The sequence below is a fragment of the Rhipicephalus microplus genome, unplaced genomic scaffold, assembly GCF_043290135.1.
Source record: "Rhipicephalus microplus isolate Deutch F79 unplaced genomic scaffold, USDA_Rmic scaffold_21, whole genome shotgun sequence".
NCBI lineage: Eukaryota > Metazoa > Arthropoda > Arachnida > Ixodida > Ixodidae > Rhipicephalus > Rhipicephalus microplus.
Genome location: NW_027464594.1, coordinates 10447513 through 10462853, shown reverse-complemented (window position 1 = coordinate 10462853; position 15341 = coordinate 10447513). Strand labels below are relative to the sequence as shown.

The window sequence follows — 15341 nt, the reverse complement described above, 5'->3', positions numbered from 1 at the left end:
CAATATTTTATTTTAATTTCGTTTTTGAACAAACCGCGGCGTGTTTTACGTGCTAAAACATGTGACATTATTTTGAAATACGTGGGGACGAACCGTGATTCAGATTGACCGCCAGTTGTGGTTCCTTAACGTGTCATTAAATTTAGTGGCTCATTCTGCTTGGCGCTGCCAAGCAGAATGATTGGGAATAATTTACAAAGCTTGATTCGAGCCAAAGAAAGCGCGTCTTATAGCCAAACACGCAGCCGTACAGCGCGGATCAATCCCAGCCGGAAAGGGATACACGTCACAGCGTCTTCCCTTGCGAACAACCATTGCAAAGCGCATGCTCAGGCGCATGAAGTCGTAGCTGCGTCACACCAGAACAAAAGCATGGATGAGTGACGTGATCGAGTTTTGCTCGGACTCCAAGGTTGGCATCGGGAGTGCCTCAGAGTGCTTTGAGCTGGAGTCATGGGGGTTCCGAAAGGACCAGATGAATGCAGAGCTCTCGTTTTCTAAAAGCTGAGTGCTAGAAGCCTTACCAGAGCGCTCTATAGAGCAATCGAAAGCAACCATTCGAATGTACAGGTTAGACAGAAAAAGGGTTAAAAAAATGCGATGAAGCTTTCGCAATTTCTCGTAATTTGAAAACAGCCCAAAAACTGTCCATTGTGAACACGCTTCAGAGTGTGACTTGTTAGAATATAATATTATCCCGAGCATGCCCGCAAAATAAACGACAAATACTTTAGGAAGCTTTGCAGCTTTCGCAATACGCCAAGAAATACTCTAGCAATCCATACACGCGCGTGTTGTCGGAAAGTTTGAATGGTATACAAACGTCACTAAAGAGGGGAAATAAAGAAAAACCGCCAAGCACAGTCACAACGAAAGCTGGAAGAGCGGCCTTTTTGAAGCTCTTTTAAAACATTTTTTGGGTAATTGATTGATTTGTGGGGTTTAACGTCCCAAAACCACCATATGATTATGAGAGACGTCGTAGTGGAGGGCTCCGGAAATTTAGACCACCTGGGGTTCTTTAACGTGCGCCCAAATCGGAGCACACGGGCCTACAACATTTCCGCCTCCATCGGAAATGCAGCCGCCGCAGCCGGGAACCGAACCCGCGAATTGCGGGTCAGCAGCCGAGTACCTTATCCACTAGAACACCGCGGCGGGGCCATTTTTTGGGTAAATGCTACAAGCACACTTGCTGCTTACCCACTGTATACGTCATAAATTATCATGAGTTTTTTTTTTTTTGCAGTAGGCCGGCAGTGATGACGATGACGATGATGCCTAAACATAGCTCAGACTCAGAAAGATCGGTCGAGAGTCGATTACCTTAGTTATTGAGACATATTCAGTAGTGAATATTTATGAAAAAAAAAAAGACGTAACACAAAAACAGTGCAATAATTGTTTTCAGACCAGACGGTATAGCCATTATCCATACTACAAATGAACGTGGACAAAAAGAAAAACAATAATATTAAGATAACTTTTTATGTTAAACTATCGCTGCACTAATAAGAGACAAATAGCCAATCAAAGCCTCATCTGTTTCGTTTCGTGAAGGTAAGCACAAACGGCATCAAATGCGCTTTTGTGGTTGTAGCCCGAACCCGAAGCACAGCAGGAAAGCACATCCTCAATTGTCAGCCCGAGAACGGAATAACAAGAAGCCTTTTTTCTAATAATCTGTAGCAGCTACATATTGAAAAAAAAATAATGTGTTGTTTCGGTGTCTAAACAGCTAAGGGTTGCGTATAGAGGAGATACCACCAGACCAGCCCTGTGTTGATACAAATTTAACGAGGGGACACGACATCTTAGTCTAGTTTCTACGATTTCTGATTTTCTATAGCAGGACAACGCTGAGTTTTCCACGGAAACTTTAAACGGCTCAACTCTGTCCGTGACGTTATTCATTCCATGCACATCTGCACGAAGTGGAAATTTTCCGTATTTTAGAGCACTTATAGTGGCCATTTCAGGAAGGACCGAAAGTGCTGGAATATTTAATGCCACTCGTGCTATTTCAGTCCTTTCATTTCATTTTAACTCACAATTATCTGGTACTCATACTATAGTACTCATACAGCTACTAAAATTATAATTTTCGTAGCTTCAGTTGTGGGGTGACCAGAATAAGAAACGCCTTTAAGGCCATTGATTTGGATGACGCTGTAAGCGACGTACAGACAGACAAGAAGTATAGGTAATTATTATTACAATATGGGCATTCAAAGATAATTTTCAGAATCATTGCCGAGAATTCTGCTGCAATAATGCGGGTAAAGTCTGGCATCCCAATGAAAAAGACCAGCCAAGCAAACGGGAGTATATCCCTACACCTGGCTTTTTTTCCGTCATTGAAGCATCTGTGGCTATTATATCAGTCGTTCCCACGTGTGCAAGCTAATAATCTGAGGAGTTCGAAACCGCGGCCGATGGGCAGGAAAAAAGGAGACTGGAACATGTTTAAAAGAATATTTAGACCGTCTTAGCAGATAGCTATGACACTTCAAGAATGTCTGAACCGTCAGAATACTGAAACAACAAGGCAATGTGGGCAATCACGCTTCCTAACACATTACCTTGGCATTTTGAAATCCCTTCAGGCTTCGCACCTGCTGTAATCCCTGCAGTGCCTCCATGGACATTGACTAAACCGCTGGTGTACCTTCACATACGTGGAATTTCGTATAAGTCACGTGTTTCTTATATTGCCCTCAAGCAACTCACCTTGGCACATTTAGATGATCGATACAGCGACTCTGTGCACATTTACACCGATGGATCCGTAACTTCATCTGCCTCAGCTGCAGCCTTCGTGATCCCTCAACTCAGTATTTCCCGACAGTACAAATTAGATCATAGGTCATCTTCAACAGCTGCAGAACTTGTTGCTATACAAGAAGCCATAAAATTTGTCAACGACCAAGCACCGCGTAAATGGACGATTCTGTCTGATTCAAAATCAGCGCTTCAAGCTATCCATTCTTGCTCAAGAAGAGGCCAACTTTACGAGTTAACGTTAGGAATCGTCCAAGCATTTGACCTAACACACAGGAGAGGTCACTTGATTACACTTCAATGGATTCCTGGACACTGCGGCCAAGTTGACAACGAAACAGCCGATAGCGAAGCAAGAGCGGCAATATTAACGCTCCTATGTACGTCAAAGTACCGTACTCGCGAGGTGACGTCAACACATTGTTGAGATCACTCATGCGCGAATGCGCTGCCACTTACTGGTCGCTACCAGATCACCGAAACAAGCGCCTGCGGGAAACAGACCCCGGTATGACTTTTCGTCTTCCAGACAAAATCAGCCGAAGACATGCTAATATACTGCACCGAATTCGCCTGGGCGTCGCCTTCACTCGTCACTACACCCACCTAATCGGCCGTGCGGACAGCCCGAATTGTGAACGCTGCCAAGTGCGCGAAACGATAGCTCACATATTTTGTGACTGTGCATTATACGTGGCGCAAAGAAAAATGCTAACTGCAACGTTGGCAAGCATTGGACGAACACCATTAAGTGAAAGCCACATATTTTCAGCAATGAACGACCAAACAGTGTCAAAAACTGCTACAAAGGCTGTCCTATACTTTATAAAAAGCACTGGACTAGAAACTAGACTGCAGGGTACTATGCTAAGTGGCTACTGTACATACGCACCACCTCTTCTTGTCCCCATCATCACCCTTCATCCCTCTTTCCTTCCCCTTTCCCTTATCCCCTGTGTAGAGTAGCAGGCTAGAGCGAACTAGCTCAGGCCGACCTCTCTGCCTTCTAATAAATTCTCACTCACTCACCCTTGAAATCTAGGAGACACAATCGCAATGCTTCTCGTTCCAGCATAACCAGAGGCTTCAGTTTGTGAGCGGGACCACCTGAGAACATAACGCTCCCGAATTCAAGCACTGGTTCTATATGCATTTTGTACGTCATCACCAGTGTGGTCCTCAGTAATCCATACCGACGGCTGCTCAGTCAGCCGTCGTTGTAGTTACAGTTATAGTTACAGTTATAGGCAATCTTCAATGCATATAAGGCACGTTATGCTTTAAATGCAATGCTCTCTATGTGGGGAGTCGATCCAGTTTAGCTTGCCATTGTAAATTACTTTCAAATATTTGAGCGAATGTGCCGGTGGAAAGGGCTCTTGTTTATAGCGTAGTAAAATTGAGGTGGGATCAGGTAAAGAGAATATCAAGAATGCACTTTTATTAAACTTTCATGTTATGCTCATTGCCTCGAGCCATAGCTCCAGCGTATCTATATATGTCTGTAGTTTTTGATACAAAGAGCATATGTCACTATCTGCCTGAAAAATGTAATATCATCTGCATGTGCAATCACCTTCACGTCCTGGCCATTCGAGATCGAATTCCATAATATGTGAAAAAGTATTGGCGACAAGACAGCGCCCTGGGGGACACCGCGAGTTAGCTTGAACCTCGACGAGGCGCAACCATCCTTAAGGCAATGAAATTCACTCTCCGTGAGAAATTCTCTCACCGACGCAATTATATATTTTGGAAAGTTGTGCCTTTGTAATGTTTCCAATAAAACCGAGTGTTCCACACGGTCATGTGCTTTCACTATGTCTAATGTCACTGGAGCAGCATGTTGACTTCTTTTGCCAGCAAGGTGAATGCGGCTTTCTAAGTCTGCGTGTGCACACTACATTGAACAGTCCACCCTGAAGCCAATTAGACTTGGATTTAATATTAAAATTTTCCCGTTCACTACGCTATCCTTCATTATTACTAGGAGAAGCGTGGTATCCGCCACACATTTGCAAGGAATGTTGAGCTGTAGTCACTGACGACGATGAAGAATTATGCCTGAAGTCGGTATGCACCACAGTTAATAGATGATAATGAAGAAGCGTTTGCAATAGGTTGGAGCATTGAACGACCCACTCGTTATACAATTAGCATTGTGTGACGCCTGGTTGCTTCTTTGCTGTTCTGAAACGCTTTATTACTCATAATAACGTAATTCCTTTCCCGACATCAAGCCCCACCTAAAGCCAGTTTACAAACGAGCTCCAAGAACCAGCGTGGCTCGGTGCTTTAACAGTGCTTGACGGCCGTAGTAATTGTTTTGTCATGTTTGATTTCTATTGTTGCATATTTATCTTGTCCCCCGAGTGTGAAGTTCAACAGGAAAGAAATGAAAAAAAAAAGAAAACCGGCGTGACTGAGTGGTGGAATACTGAACTTGCACTCAGGGTACCCGGGTTCGAATCACATGTTATTCTTGATGTTTTTTATTTACTGAGATTTTTTTTCTTATTTTGTGCAGTATAGTGGTTACGGACACTGACTGCGTAAGCGGCGGACAATGACAGTACCGCAAGCGACCATCGTTGGGGTCTCATAACTGCTTATGTTGTAAAAGAAAAAAAAAACACGCTTTGCGAAATGCATGCTGTAGGACAGAAACAGTTTTTACATTCCATTCACAATGCGTGCTGTGCCCTTAGGATAAAATAAGAAGACGAGTACGCGCATTTTCTTACACCTCTCATAAAAACGGAAACAATCAATGCGGAGGCAGATAGTGTTATATAGTTGACAGTGGCACAATGCGTCACAGACGCGTGCGCGGAATGCCATTGTTACGTGAGCGGCTATACCAACTTCGCGCTGCAGGCGCACCACGAACATGATAGATTTGACAGTCATAGAGCAACAATCGAACTTCAGTATAGGTGATCAGAACACAAAACAATGTGAAGAGCAGAAATCGAAGGCATGTTTTCAGCCTGTGTGCTGAATAAGACGCGTCGAAGTCGTGTGCAAGCTATTGTGCGAAATATTGCTGCAGACGAGAGCAAGGCACTTAAAGCCGGTCAGATTGCGAATGTATTTGCATGCCGGGGTATATGCTCCCGCGTAAGCATGGGGTGCGTCGCGAGGAAACCATGAAACCCTATATCGGTGCGGGTATAGTGGTGCGTCGGACCGCAGTAGCTTTAGATTACAGCGTTTAGTTATATATGCAAAAGAAAGCAGATTGCGATTCGAGTAAGTTTCCGGGGTTCGATCAAATAGTTGTAATACCAGCGCTAAGAAGACAGGACGAAGAAAGGACGTAGCTTACAAGTTCATGTTTCCTTCGAATAAACTTTCAGTTGTGATTGCTGCGATAGGAGTGTCGCCTCTATATCTTGTTTTTTGTTCTTTCTGCATGCCGATTCGGTCACAAGTGAAAGGACACAGATCACGGTGCACGCTGTGGCGTTATAGCCTTGTCTTGATCCTGCAGTTATTTAGCGCAGCTTTTGCATTCGCGATCATGAACCAACCAGTCCGAATGCGTACCACATACACTAAATGTTTTCCGGAGAACCTGTGCAGATACCCCGAAAAGGGCTCTGTGCTCCTCCAAAAGAACAACGCAGAAGATTGCACATGGCACGGCAAGGAGGGGCACTTTCGTTTTTGCGGATTAAAGCGCCCGTCTTTTGGGGTTACTGCAGGAATGTTTGCGCCGTGTGCAAACGGCCCATCGAGTGTGGTGTGTACACTTATGCTGACTTTGTGGTCATGAGTTCGAATCCCGAAAGTTTGCTGCAAATTTCTCAAAATTTATTTTTGAATGTGATTCTTGCACATCGATTGTACATTTAATGAAATGCCTGAACGCACTACGAAATACTGGTTAAGTCAACTAAAACCCGAGTTTTCTCTTGCACAAAATAACTGTATGTGTGCTCCCTTGAGGAGTAACCGTGAGAGCACAGTTACCCCTAAAGCGGTGCAATGGGTGTGGCAAGTTATAGTTACTCCTCTAAAGGAGCAACCTATATACCTCTTTTCATCCTTTACTTCTTAGAGTGTATATGGAGTTGTATTAATCCGCCTGCAGCCATGGAGTGGACGCGTCCCGCGACCGACAAGAGGCGTTCGTGTAAACGCAGTGCACATGTATGTATACCTTCACTTCGGCTCCACTCTACACAGGACTCGAACCGCTCGATCACATCGGGTCGATATAAACGACAATTATCACACTTCCATAGCGAGGAAGTGAGAAGTTCCTTGCAACCTAATGTTGCTTGTCAGGGAGACTGTATACAGCCTGCGCTATTGTGAAAAACGTTCTCGATGTTATAACATCGAGAACGTTTTTCACAATAGCGCAGGCACGTAATCACTTGAATTTTCACGATTCGTCGCGGTATCGTGCGACGGAATTTCGAGCGTATTGAACGGACGTACATTCACATTCCATTGATAAATCCCAATCGTTCGATATACAAAGGTTGCGTACAGGTGGCAAGAGGCACAAAAAAGCGAAATAAGAAAACTGTGCTGTTTCATAGCTTCCAGAAACGACATGGCTGATTCTTCATTTAGTTATTTCTTTTCAGGTATATGCACAACCTTTTAAGTGCGCGCTTGCCCTTGCTGTTTCATAAAAGCTGGTATAGTATCTCGTATGTATCAGAGAAACAAAAACAGCATAATTTCGGGAAAAGTATAGCTTTACAAATGCTGTCAAAAGCTGTCGTAATAAAATTTCTAATATCTTAAATGAGGATTCTTTTGGCGAACGCATTATGAATTGTCCAAACGCTGATAAACGGTATATATTTTAGAGAGGAAGAAAGAGAGAGAGAGAGAGGTTTTAGATGTCGTAGGAATTTGAAGGGGTTCTGAATAGCCCGAAATTTTTGCTTGCTTTAACTGTTCGGGTGATATATACTTCAGTGCTTACGCGCTTTCACGTCAACCACCATTTGACAAGTTAGCCACACATACCCTCCCACCCCCCCTCCACCGAAAAAAAAAAAATCCTCTATGGGTACGTTCCTGGAGCTTTTGTCCGTTTCGTCATGCATACCAATACAAAAAAGTACAAGAGCCAACCTTACTCATTTACGAACAGCAGCAATATTGTGCGACAATTTTTTGCTGCGTAAATAGCAACACGGACAAAGTTCGAGAACTTGTTCAATGGAAACTTCGCATAGAAGTTCACGAAACGTTCGTAATGTGTAATGCCTGCAGTGCAACTGTCGCGAGATGAACATTACGAAAAGTACGCGCACTTGTTGAGTCTAGTATATATGACAATGCGCTGCACAACTAATTGTTCAAGAATACGGACACTGCATGCGTGGTGCTGATTTGTCGAACAATACAGTGCGCTGACACTTTCCCCCAAGGCGAGTGGACGCTGTTTGCTGCTATACGCAAGAGCTCGTTTATAAATGACAGTGTAAAACTGCGAAGCGCACGTATCCTGCTGTAAGCCAGCTACGGCTACTGCAATATATGATAAAACGTGACGGGTAATACAAAAATCGCTCTGTGCGGCTCGATCATCATTAACTAAGATGTGGATGGACGTTTGCAGGTACGTAATAATTTATTTTATCATTCTGTTTGGCTTATAACCATCCAGTGAAGAGCGAGCATGAAAGCCGATGTCCGCATAGTATTCGCCAAATCGGCAAATAGCGACCGTAGAAAAAGTGTTGTGAAGAAGTAAAATTTTAGCATGTGGGAGCACCATTTCTTCATTTCTTTTAGCGTTGCTATGAAACGCTGCGCCATTAGCTCGTAAAGTGTTAGACGACGTTTAATGAGTGAGTGAAACAATTCTGTTGACGGTCTAGCATAAAGAGGGGGAGGGGAATTTTTAGATCTGTTATTTCAGTGCACCCTGAAATAAGTGAGTGCAATGTGTAGATTTTATTTGCTCGGAGCCCATCTGAGAACGAGGGACGCTTGTTATAGTGGCCAGATATATCGCTATCGTATGTACATGGGAAGGAAACATTCATGATAAGCCGATATAAGCGTACACCTGGAAACGCACTTGAATAAGCAGGAGGGCATCATCAGAATTATACCCCTGTCACACGGGCACCCGTGAAGACCGTTTAACTCCCTCGTCTTTACGACAACGAAGATGCGGTCGGTGTCACACGGCCACCCTTACACAAACGAAGGTGAACGGAGCATTTCGCTAAAGACGTTCAACGATCTCCCTTCGCAGCGAAACGAGGTACTCTCGTCCTCAGTAGTCTAGAGGTCAGAGAAAAATTTCGAGCACTAAGTGGCCGCAGTGAAAGAATAATACATTTTAGCAATATTAAACGTTCTTTCGTTGTAGTACTCATTCACAACGCGTGTTTGTTTACAATATTTACGCCCGCCAGAGTTCACTTACTCTCAACACCGATGCCCTACACACCGTGCCTCGCGAGTCGGGCCGGCCGGCGCCAGCCGATCAACGTCATTACCAGCGCAATATCGCACCACTTCCTCACGTCGTCCGCTGTGCCACTCATGGCTGAAGAACACAAAATGTGCGCTCACGAGGCAAGGAGGCATAAGAACTTTCGTACCGGGCATGTACACAGGCAACAAAACAACTAAAAGCACAATGTGGCCAGCGTCACTAGCAGCATTGCTACATTTAGCAAATGCGTTTTTATTTGAAATTATTTCTAATGGTTTGTTAGTCGCATACCTACTTTATAGTGCTTTTTTGTAAAAACCGCATAACGAGGATTCCCAAAAAATCAATAGGGATCAAATTAGAATACTTTTCCGAAAATCAAACAGCGCCAGCTGAGCCCCCTCGCGGCATCTGTTACAACCTTGTCATTGCCGTGTGACACTGCCACAACTCCTTCTCCGTCGAACCCCCTAGGGGAGATTTACGTTGACGGTGTTCAACGGAGTTTGGTGGTGGCCGTGTGACAGGGGTATTATAATACTGCGTCAGAAGCGAATCGTATCTCGAACGCTCATATGTCATACGGCGGTGTAAAAAAATGTAAAATGAATTTATATATCAAAAAGTGTTGCAGCGTTAGCTGCTCAAGGAAAATATGCAAATTATATCATAATTCATAAATGTAACATCTGTGGCGTACTTATCAACATGCACTGCAATTATAAGCATCTCGGTCTTCATTTTACTGGATCGATTACATGGAGCAAACACATTGACACGACCACAGCAAAAGCCAGTGGGATGTTTTACATTATTCGCGGGAATTTCAAACAGGCGACACGTCAAATCAAGGAAACTTTATATTATTCTGCAGTTCAGATCCGTACTTGATTATGCATGCGTAATATGAGGCCCCCACCATCACTTTATCTTTTAAATAGATAGAAAAGCTTCAAAACCAAGCGGCAAGGTTTGTTTTTAATAATCATAGCCCCTAGCGTTACACAAATATAAGGGCCACTTTGGGGTGCAATCTGCTACGTGTACGTAGACATAAACTATGGCTTAAACTATTGCCCCAGAAATATCGCTCTTACACAGGATTCAAGCATCATGACTACCATGTTCACCACCCTACACATCCACTCGCTGTGATAGTAGGAAAAAGATATCTACCTTCAATGCACGTCTAACACTGTTTTCCACTAATTCTTTCCAAGAATTCCAAGAATTCCAAGAATGCGTAGGGAAGCTGATGGAGCGAATGATCCTTGCCAGACTCGAGTGGTTCCTAGAACGCCATAGAATATATCCAGACGCCATGGCCGGTTTTCGTCGTCTTCGGAGCTCCATTGACAATGTCATTGACCTGGTGACCTACGTACAACACCAGAAAATGAGCAGACGGTTATCTGTCGCACTATTTTTAGATGTCAAAGGAGCATATGACAATGTTTCTCACGAAGCCATACTTGACGCCCTCGAGTCAGTTGGTTTGGGTGGGCGAGTGTACCGCTGGATCCAATGCTACCTACATATGAGATCATTGTTTATGCAAACTGATGATGGGCCGACTTCTGAACATTATACACACCGTGGTGTTCCCCAAGGTGGTGTATTGAGCCCCACACTGTTCAACCTGGTTCTGATCGGTCTCGTTGAACGCATACCAGATTCCGTGCAGATATCTCTCTATGCAGATGATATTTGTGCCTGGACATCAGGTGTAACACGTCCTCAGGTACGTGCGAGACTCCAGAAAGCAGCGAATTCAATATCGGCGTACCTTAGAGAACAAGGCCTCGAGATTTCTCCTGAGAAATCGGCGCTGGTCGCGTTCACGCGGAAGGCAATGACGTCATATCCCATCGCCATCAATGGACACAGTGTCTGCTACGCCAGGACCCACAGGTTTTTGGGGGTCACGATCGATCGAAATCTCTGCTGGAGTCCCCATGTGGCCACTCTAAAGAAGCGCCTAACGGCCATCGCACAACTTTTCAAGTTCCTCGGAGGCAAAACGTGGGGCACATCAGTGCACGCGATGTTGCATTTGTACAAAACGCTGTTTCTGGGGTACCTGCGGTATAGCTTGCCGGTTCTGACGAACGCTTGCAAAAGCAGTATACGCACAATAGAAAACGCCCAGGGCCAGGCACTCAGAGTTTGTCTTGGATTACCACGCTGTACATCAACAGCGGAAACCATCGCAATCGCCAAAGATCATCCGGCCACAGTGCACATTACTTTGGAGGTGCTTAGAGCTCATATTAGACACCTTGCTCGCGCCCCTGCCCACCACCTAGCTTCGCTTCCAGAAGATCGACCGAGTGCCTCCTTCTGTAAGAGAGTATTGACTTTCCGTGAGTGCCTTCCAACAGTCTACACACCTCCGGAACGGATACTAACACCTCCTTGGTGCTTGGACCGACCAAAACTGCGCTTGACAGTGCCGGGGATTCGCAAGAAGGCGGAGCTCTCGGCGCCAGCTTTAAAGCAGATGATTCTACTCATGCTACACGAAGAATACAAAGATCATGTCAAACTTTACACGGATGGCTCGACAACTGTTGGAGGATCTGCAGGAGCTGTGATCTTCCCAGCAAGAGCCGAAACCATCCAGTTCAGAACGTCACACAAGACGACATCGACAGCCGTGGAGCTCGCGGCACTCCGCAGCGCACTCCGCAGGATTGACCAAGAGACACCACAAAAATGGAGCATTTTTACTGATTCGAAACCAGCTCTCCAATGTCTACACAATACTCTACGTCGTGGACCTCAAGATCAATTGGCGCTCGAAATACGACAACTGTACCATCACCTAATAGACGAAGGACATGACATATCTTTTCAGTGGTTACCAGGCCATTGCGGCATCATCGGTAACGAGCATGCCGACAATGCAGCTAAGAATGCTCACGAAAATGGAGTGATGGAACCTATTCCACTATCAAGAAGCGACGCAGCAGCAAAGATTAATACGCTTGCGCAGGATGTCGCAAGGTCTATGCGGAATACGCCCGGTTTTCTCCACACCCGTCTTCACCGCCTGGACCCATGCCTACGACTTACTATTCCATCTGGCCTACCCCGATCCGAGACGACCCTTCTCTGCCGTATGTGGCTTGGGGTGTCTTTCACGAACGCTTTTGCCTGCCGCATCGGAATGAGAGACAGCGCTACATGCGACCATTGCGACAATGACGAAACAATTGAACATATTTTATGTCAGTGCCCCCAGTACAGCTCTCAGCGACAGTCCCTCTCAGCAGTGTTTGCTCGCCTCGACGACCAGCCATTTTCTGAGCAGTCAATCTTGGAATGTCGGAAAGATCGAGCTTCACGCCAGAAAGCAACGAAGGCGCTGATGAAGTTTCTGCGAGCGACCCGCCTCGTAGAACGATTGTGACACTACTGTGTGCGAGTGTGTGTATGTGTGTTTGTGCTTCTCTTCCTCCCTTTCCCCTTACCCTTTCCCCAGTGCAGGGTAGCAAACCGGATATGTTTTCTGGTTAACCTCCCTGCCTTTCCGCATTAAAATTTTCTCTCTCTTTCCAAGAACAATAGGAGAGTTGAACAGCTCAACTGACAACTTAGTAAATATGTCAAAAATGATTTATTCTTTTCTATGCATGCTGTGAAATTGTTCTGGCATTATGTATATTCTATACGTGTATTGTAAACATTTTTCTTGATCCATACTTCCATTCTGATAAATCTGACGGTGATTTTTTGTATGTATTTATATGTATTTGCTAAGCATTCTATTCTACTGATTGTTCTTTTTATAGTTTTTGCACCCCCTCCCTCAGTAAAGGCAATGCAGGTGATCTGTAAATAAATAAATGAGTAAATAAATATGGGGTCCTCTTTCAGCAATACGAAAAAGAGACTCCTCACCATTGTTTAGCCTTTCAGTTTATAATGTTTATTATAATTTCAATGATGAACAGCCCGTTCCGGCGATTATGATAGAACGGATTTCACGTAATTTACAACGGCTGCGAGCTTTTACAATAAAACTGCACGTGACAAAGCCCGTGCTTTTTAAAAATTACGAATGAGTGGTCGAACAAGCATGCACTTCATGGACATGCTGAAATGGGCTCTGGTGCACCTATATATAGAAGCGTTTCAATTGCATTTATGTCTCATCGTTGGAGAGGCGCACATTACTCGGCTTATTTGACATCTCTTGCACATTAGTGCGCCGTGACATGGCGTTAGTGGGAAGGCGTCTTAACCAATACACTGCCATCCACAAAGCTGTTTAGACCTCCACAGTAGCTGTATATGCTTTCAAGAAGATTTGAAATATGGATAATTTCAATGCCTCCTCAGATATGCGGACGTTAACTTGAATGTTTTCGCCAGGTGAATGGTCACAAATGTTTTGATAACGCCATTGTTTACTCTGGCTACCTTGAAAATCATGAAGATATGTCCTTTACATAGGAGAACCGTTTCCTACAACACGAACGCACGCTCCACTAGCTCCCATGTGGGGTGAAATGAAGTGGTGCAGGGCGCCGCCAACGAGGGCCACCACCAATATCCTGCCTTCCAAACAACTTTGCAATTGCAGCTAACTTCATGAATGAAAAACCTTATCGTTTGTGAGGCTACCTTGCAAGAAATAAAAGTTTGCAGTATAGCTCTGCGGCGCGTTTTAGATCTTCGTGAGCTATCCTTCCCATTTCCCAAGTCCATTATGATAGAGTACCGTATTCATGAATTCACACACATCACTTTTTTATAATCACTGTATATCTACTATGCGCGTTATTGTTCTAATTAACCACGTCATGTCGCGAGGAATATTATCTCTAAAGATAAAATACAATATTGGCTCTAATCAACGGGCTCAAATTGAAATTATGCCAACATGACTCTAACAGAAGATGAGGGAAACGAAAGTATGCGAGCTACAGTCCTAAACTGTCCCGTTTCGAACCCTGAGTTCCGCACCGTATTCATTACAGAGAAGTGCAAATCATGATGTACTGGGAAAGAAGTTTGTCGCAAGCATTGACGCTGTCCTTGCATGATGTTTTGAAGTAAGCGCACGGCTTATAAGTTGCCTGTCTATCTGTTCGGATTTTTCAGTGAGAAGGACTGAGAGAGGGATGTTCCAGCCTGCAGCTTCTCTGTGTAGCACCCGCATCATGCTCACAGTTCCCTCTACTGGTTATGACTCACGGATGTGTTATTACTCACTTGAAGAAGTCATTCCGACAGAAGAGCTTGCCATCCCTGGAGAAGCACTTATCGGTGAGGTTGCAGCGGCAATCGCAGCACTGGACGCACTTGGTGTGCCACGATCGGTCCAGTACGTTGAGCAGGAACCTGTCCAGGATGGGGCGGTCGCAGCCCGCGCACTGCACCATCTTCATGGCGGCCGCCGCGGGCCCAGCGCCCGCCGCCCGCCCCCGCCGGCGAGTCACGGTGAACGCCGCACTGCGCCCGGACGCGCACCCGGTGAAGAATCAAGAGGAGCGCACTACGCGGACGAACGCTCTCCGAACAGCAGGCGCGCACACAGCCGGAAAGCACGCGTCGACTGAACGGAAAAGCAGCAGAGCGCGCTCACCGACTACAGCTGCCGCGCTTGTGCGTGTTCGCGGCGTGCTTTTCCCTCCACCGGACCAGGCACCGTGCGCGCAACGCGGAACACACTCTGCGCCCTGCTGCAGTGCCGCCACCGCTCCACTCCACCGGTAGAGCGCCACATTTCCGAGGGGGTGGAGCGCGCAGACGGGCGAGGCGGGGCTACGAAGCACCGCCTCGTCAGGTCGACCGGCCAATGGCGTGGCTGTCGTGCAAAGAAACGCCGAGAAGCGCGCGCGCGCGCGCACTGCCGAGCGCGCACGTAAACGAGCCACTGCTCCGGGGAGCCCGCACTTTTCAAAGGCGGCGGGTGCGCTCTTTTCTTCATTTTTGCGCGCTCGGAGCGTCTCTATTTTCTTGAAGGGCACTTTTCCTCCTGCGCCGCTCCTGCCTCCTCTCCTTGCCGCTCGTCACCGAGAAGAGGTTGGCGCTCGCGTAGCGCCGCAGGCTCGCTTGGGCGCGCTGTCGCTTGTTGGCGGCGGCTGCTTCCCACCTGTCCCGCTCCGGGCGGTCGACCAGAGCGACGGAA

The 15341-nt window shown here is 45.9% G+C and overlaps 1 protein-coding gene across 1 annotated transcript in view; it reads right to left on the bottom strand.

Annotated features, from left to right (window-relative positions):
* The window catches only part of LOC119179680 (LIM/homeobox protein Lhx1), a 198832-nt gene extending 183832 nt beyond the window's left edge, over positions 1–15000 (bottom strand). Inside the window, exon 1 of the mRNA XM_037430833.2 lies at positions 14423–15000. Coding sequence (XP_037286730.2) covers positions 14423–14598 — 176 coding nt within the window. The 5' untranslated portion in view covers positions 14599–15000. The remainder of the gene's footprint in view (positions 1–14422) is intronic.
* Positions 15001–15341: the final 341 nt, after the last annotated feature.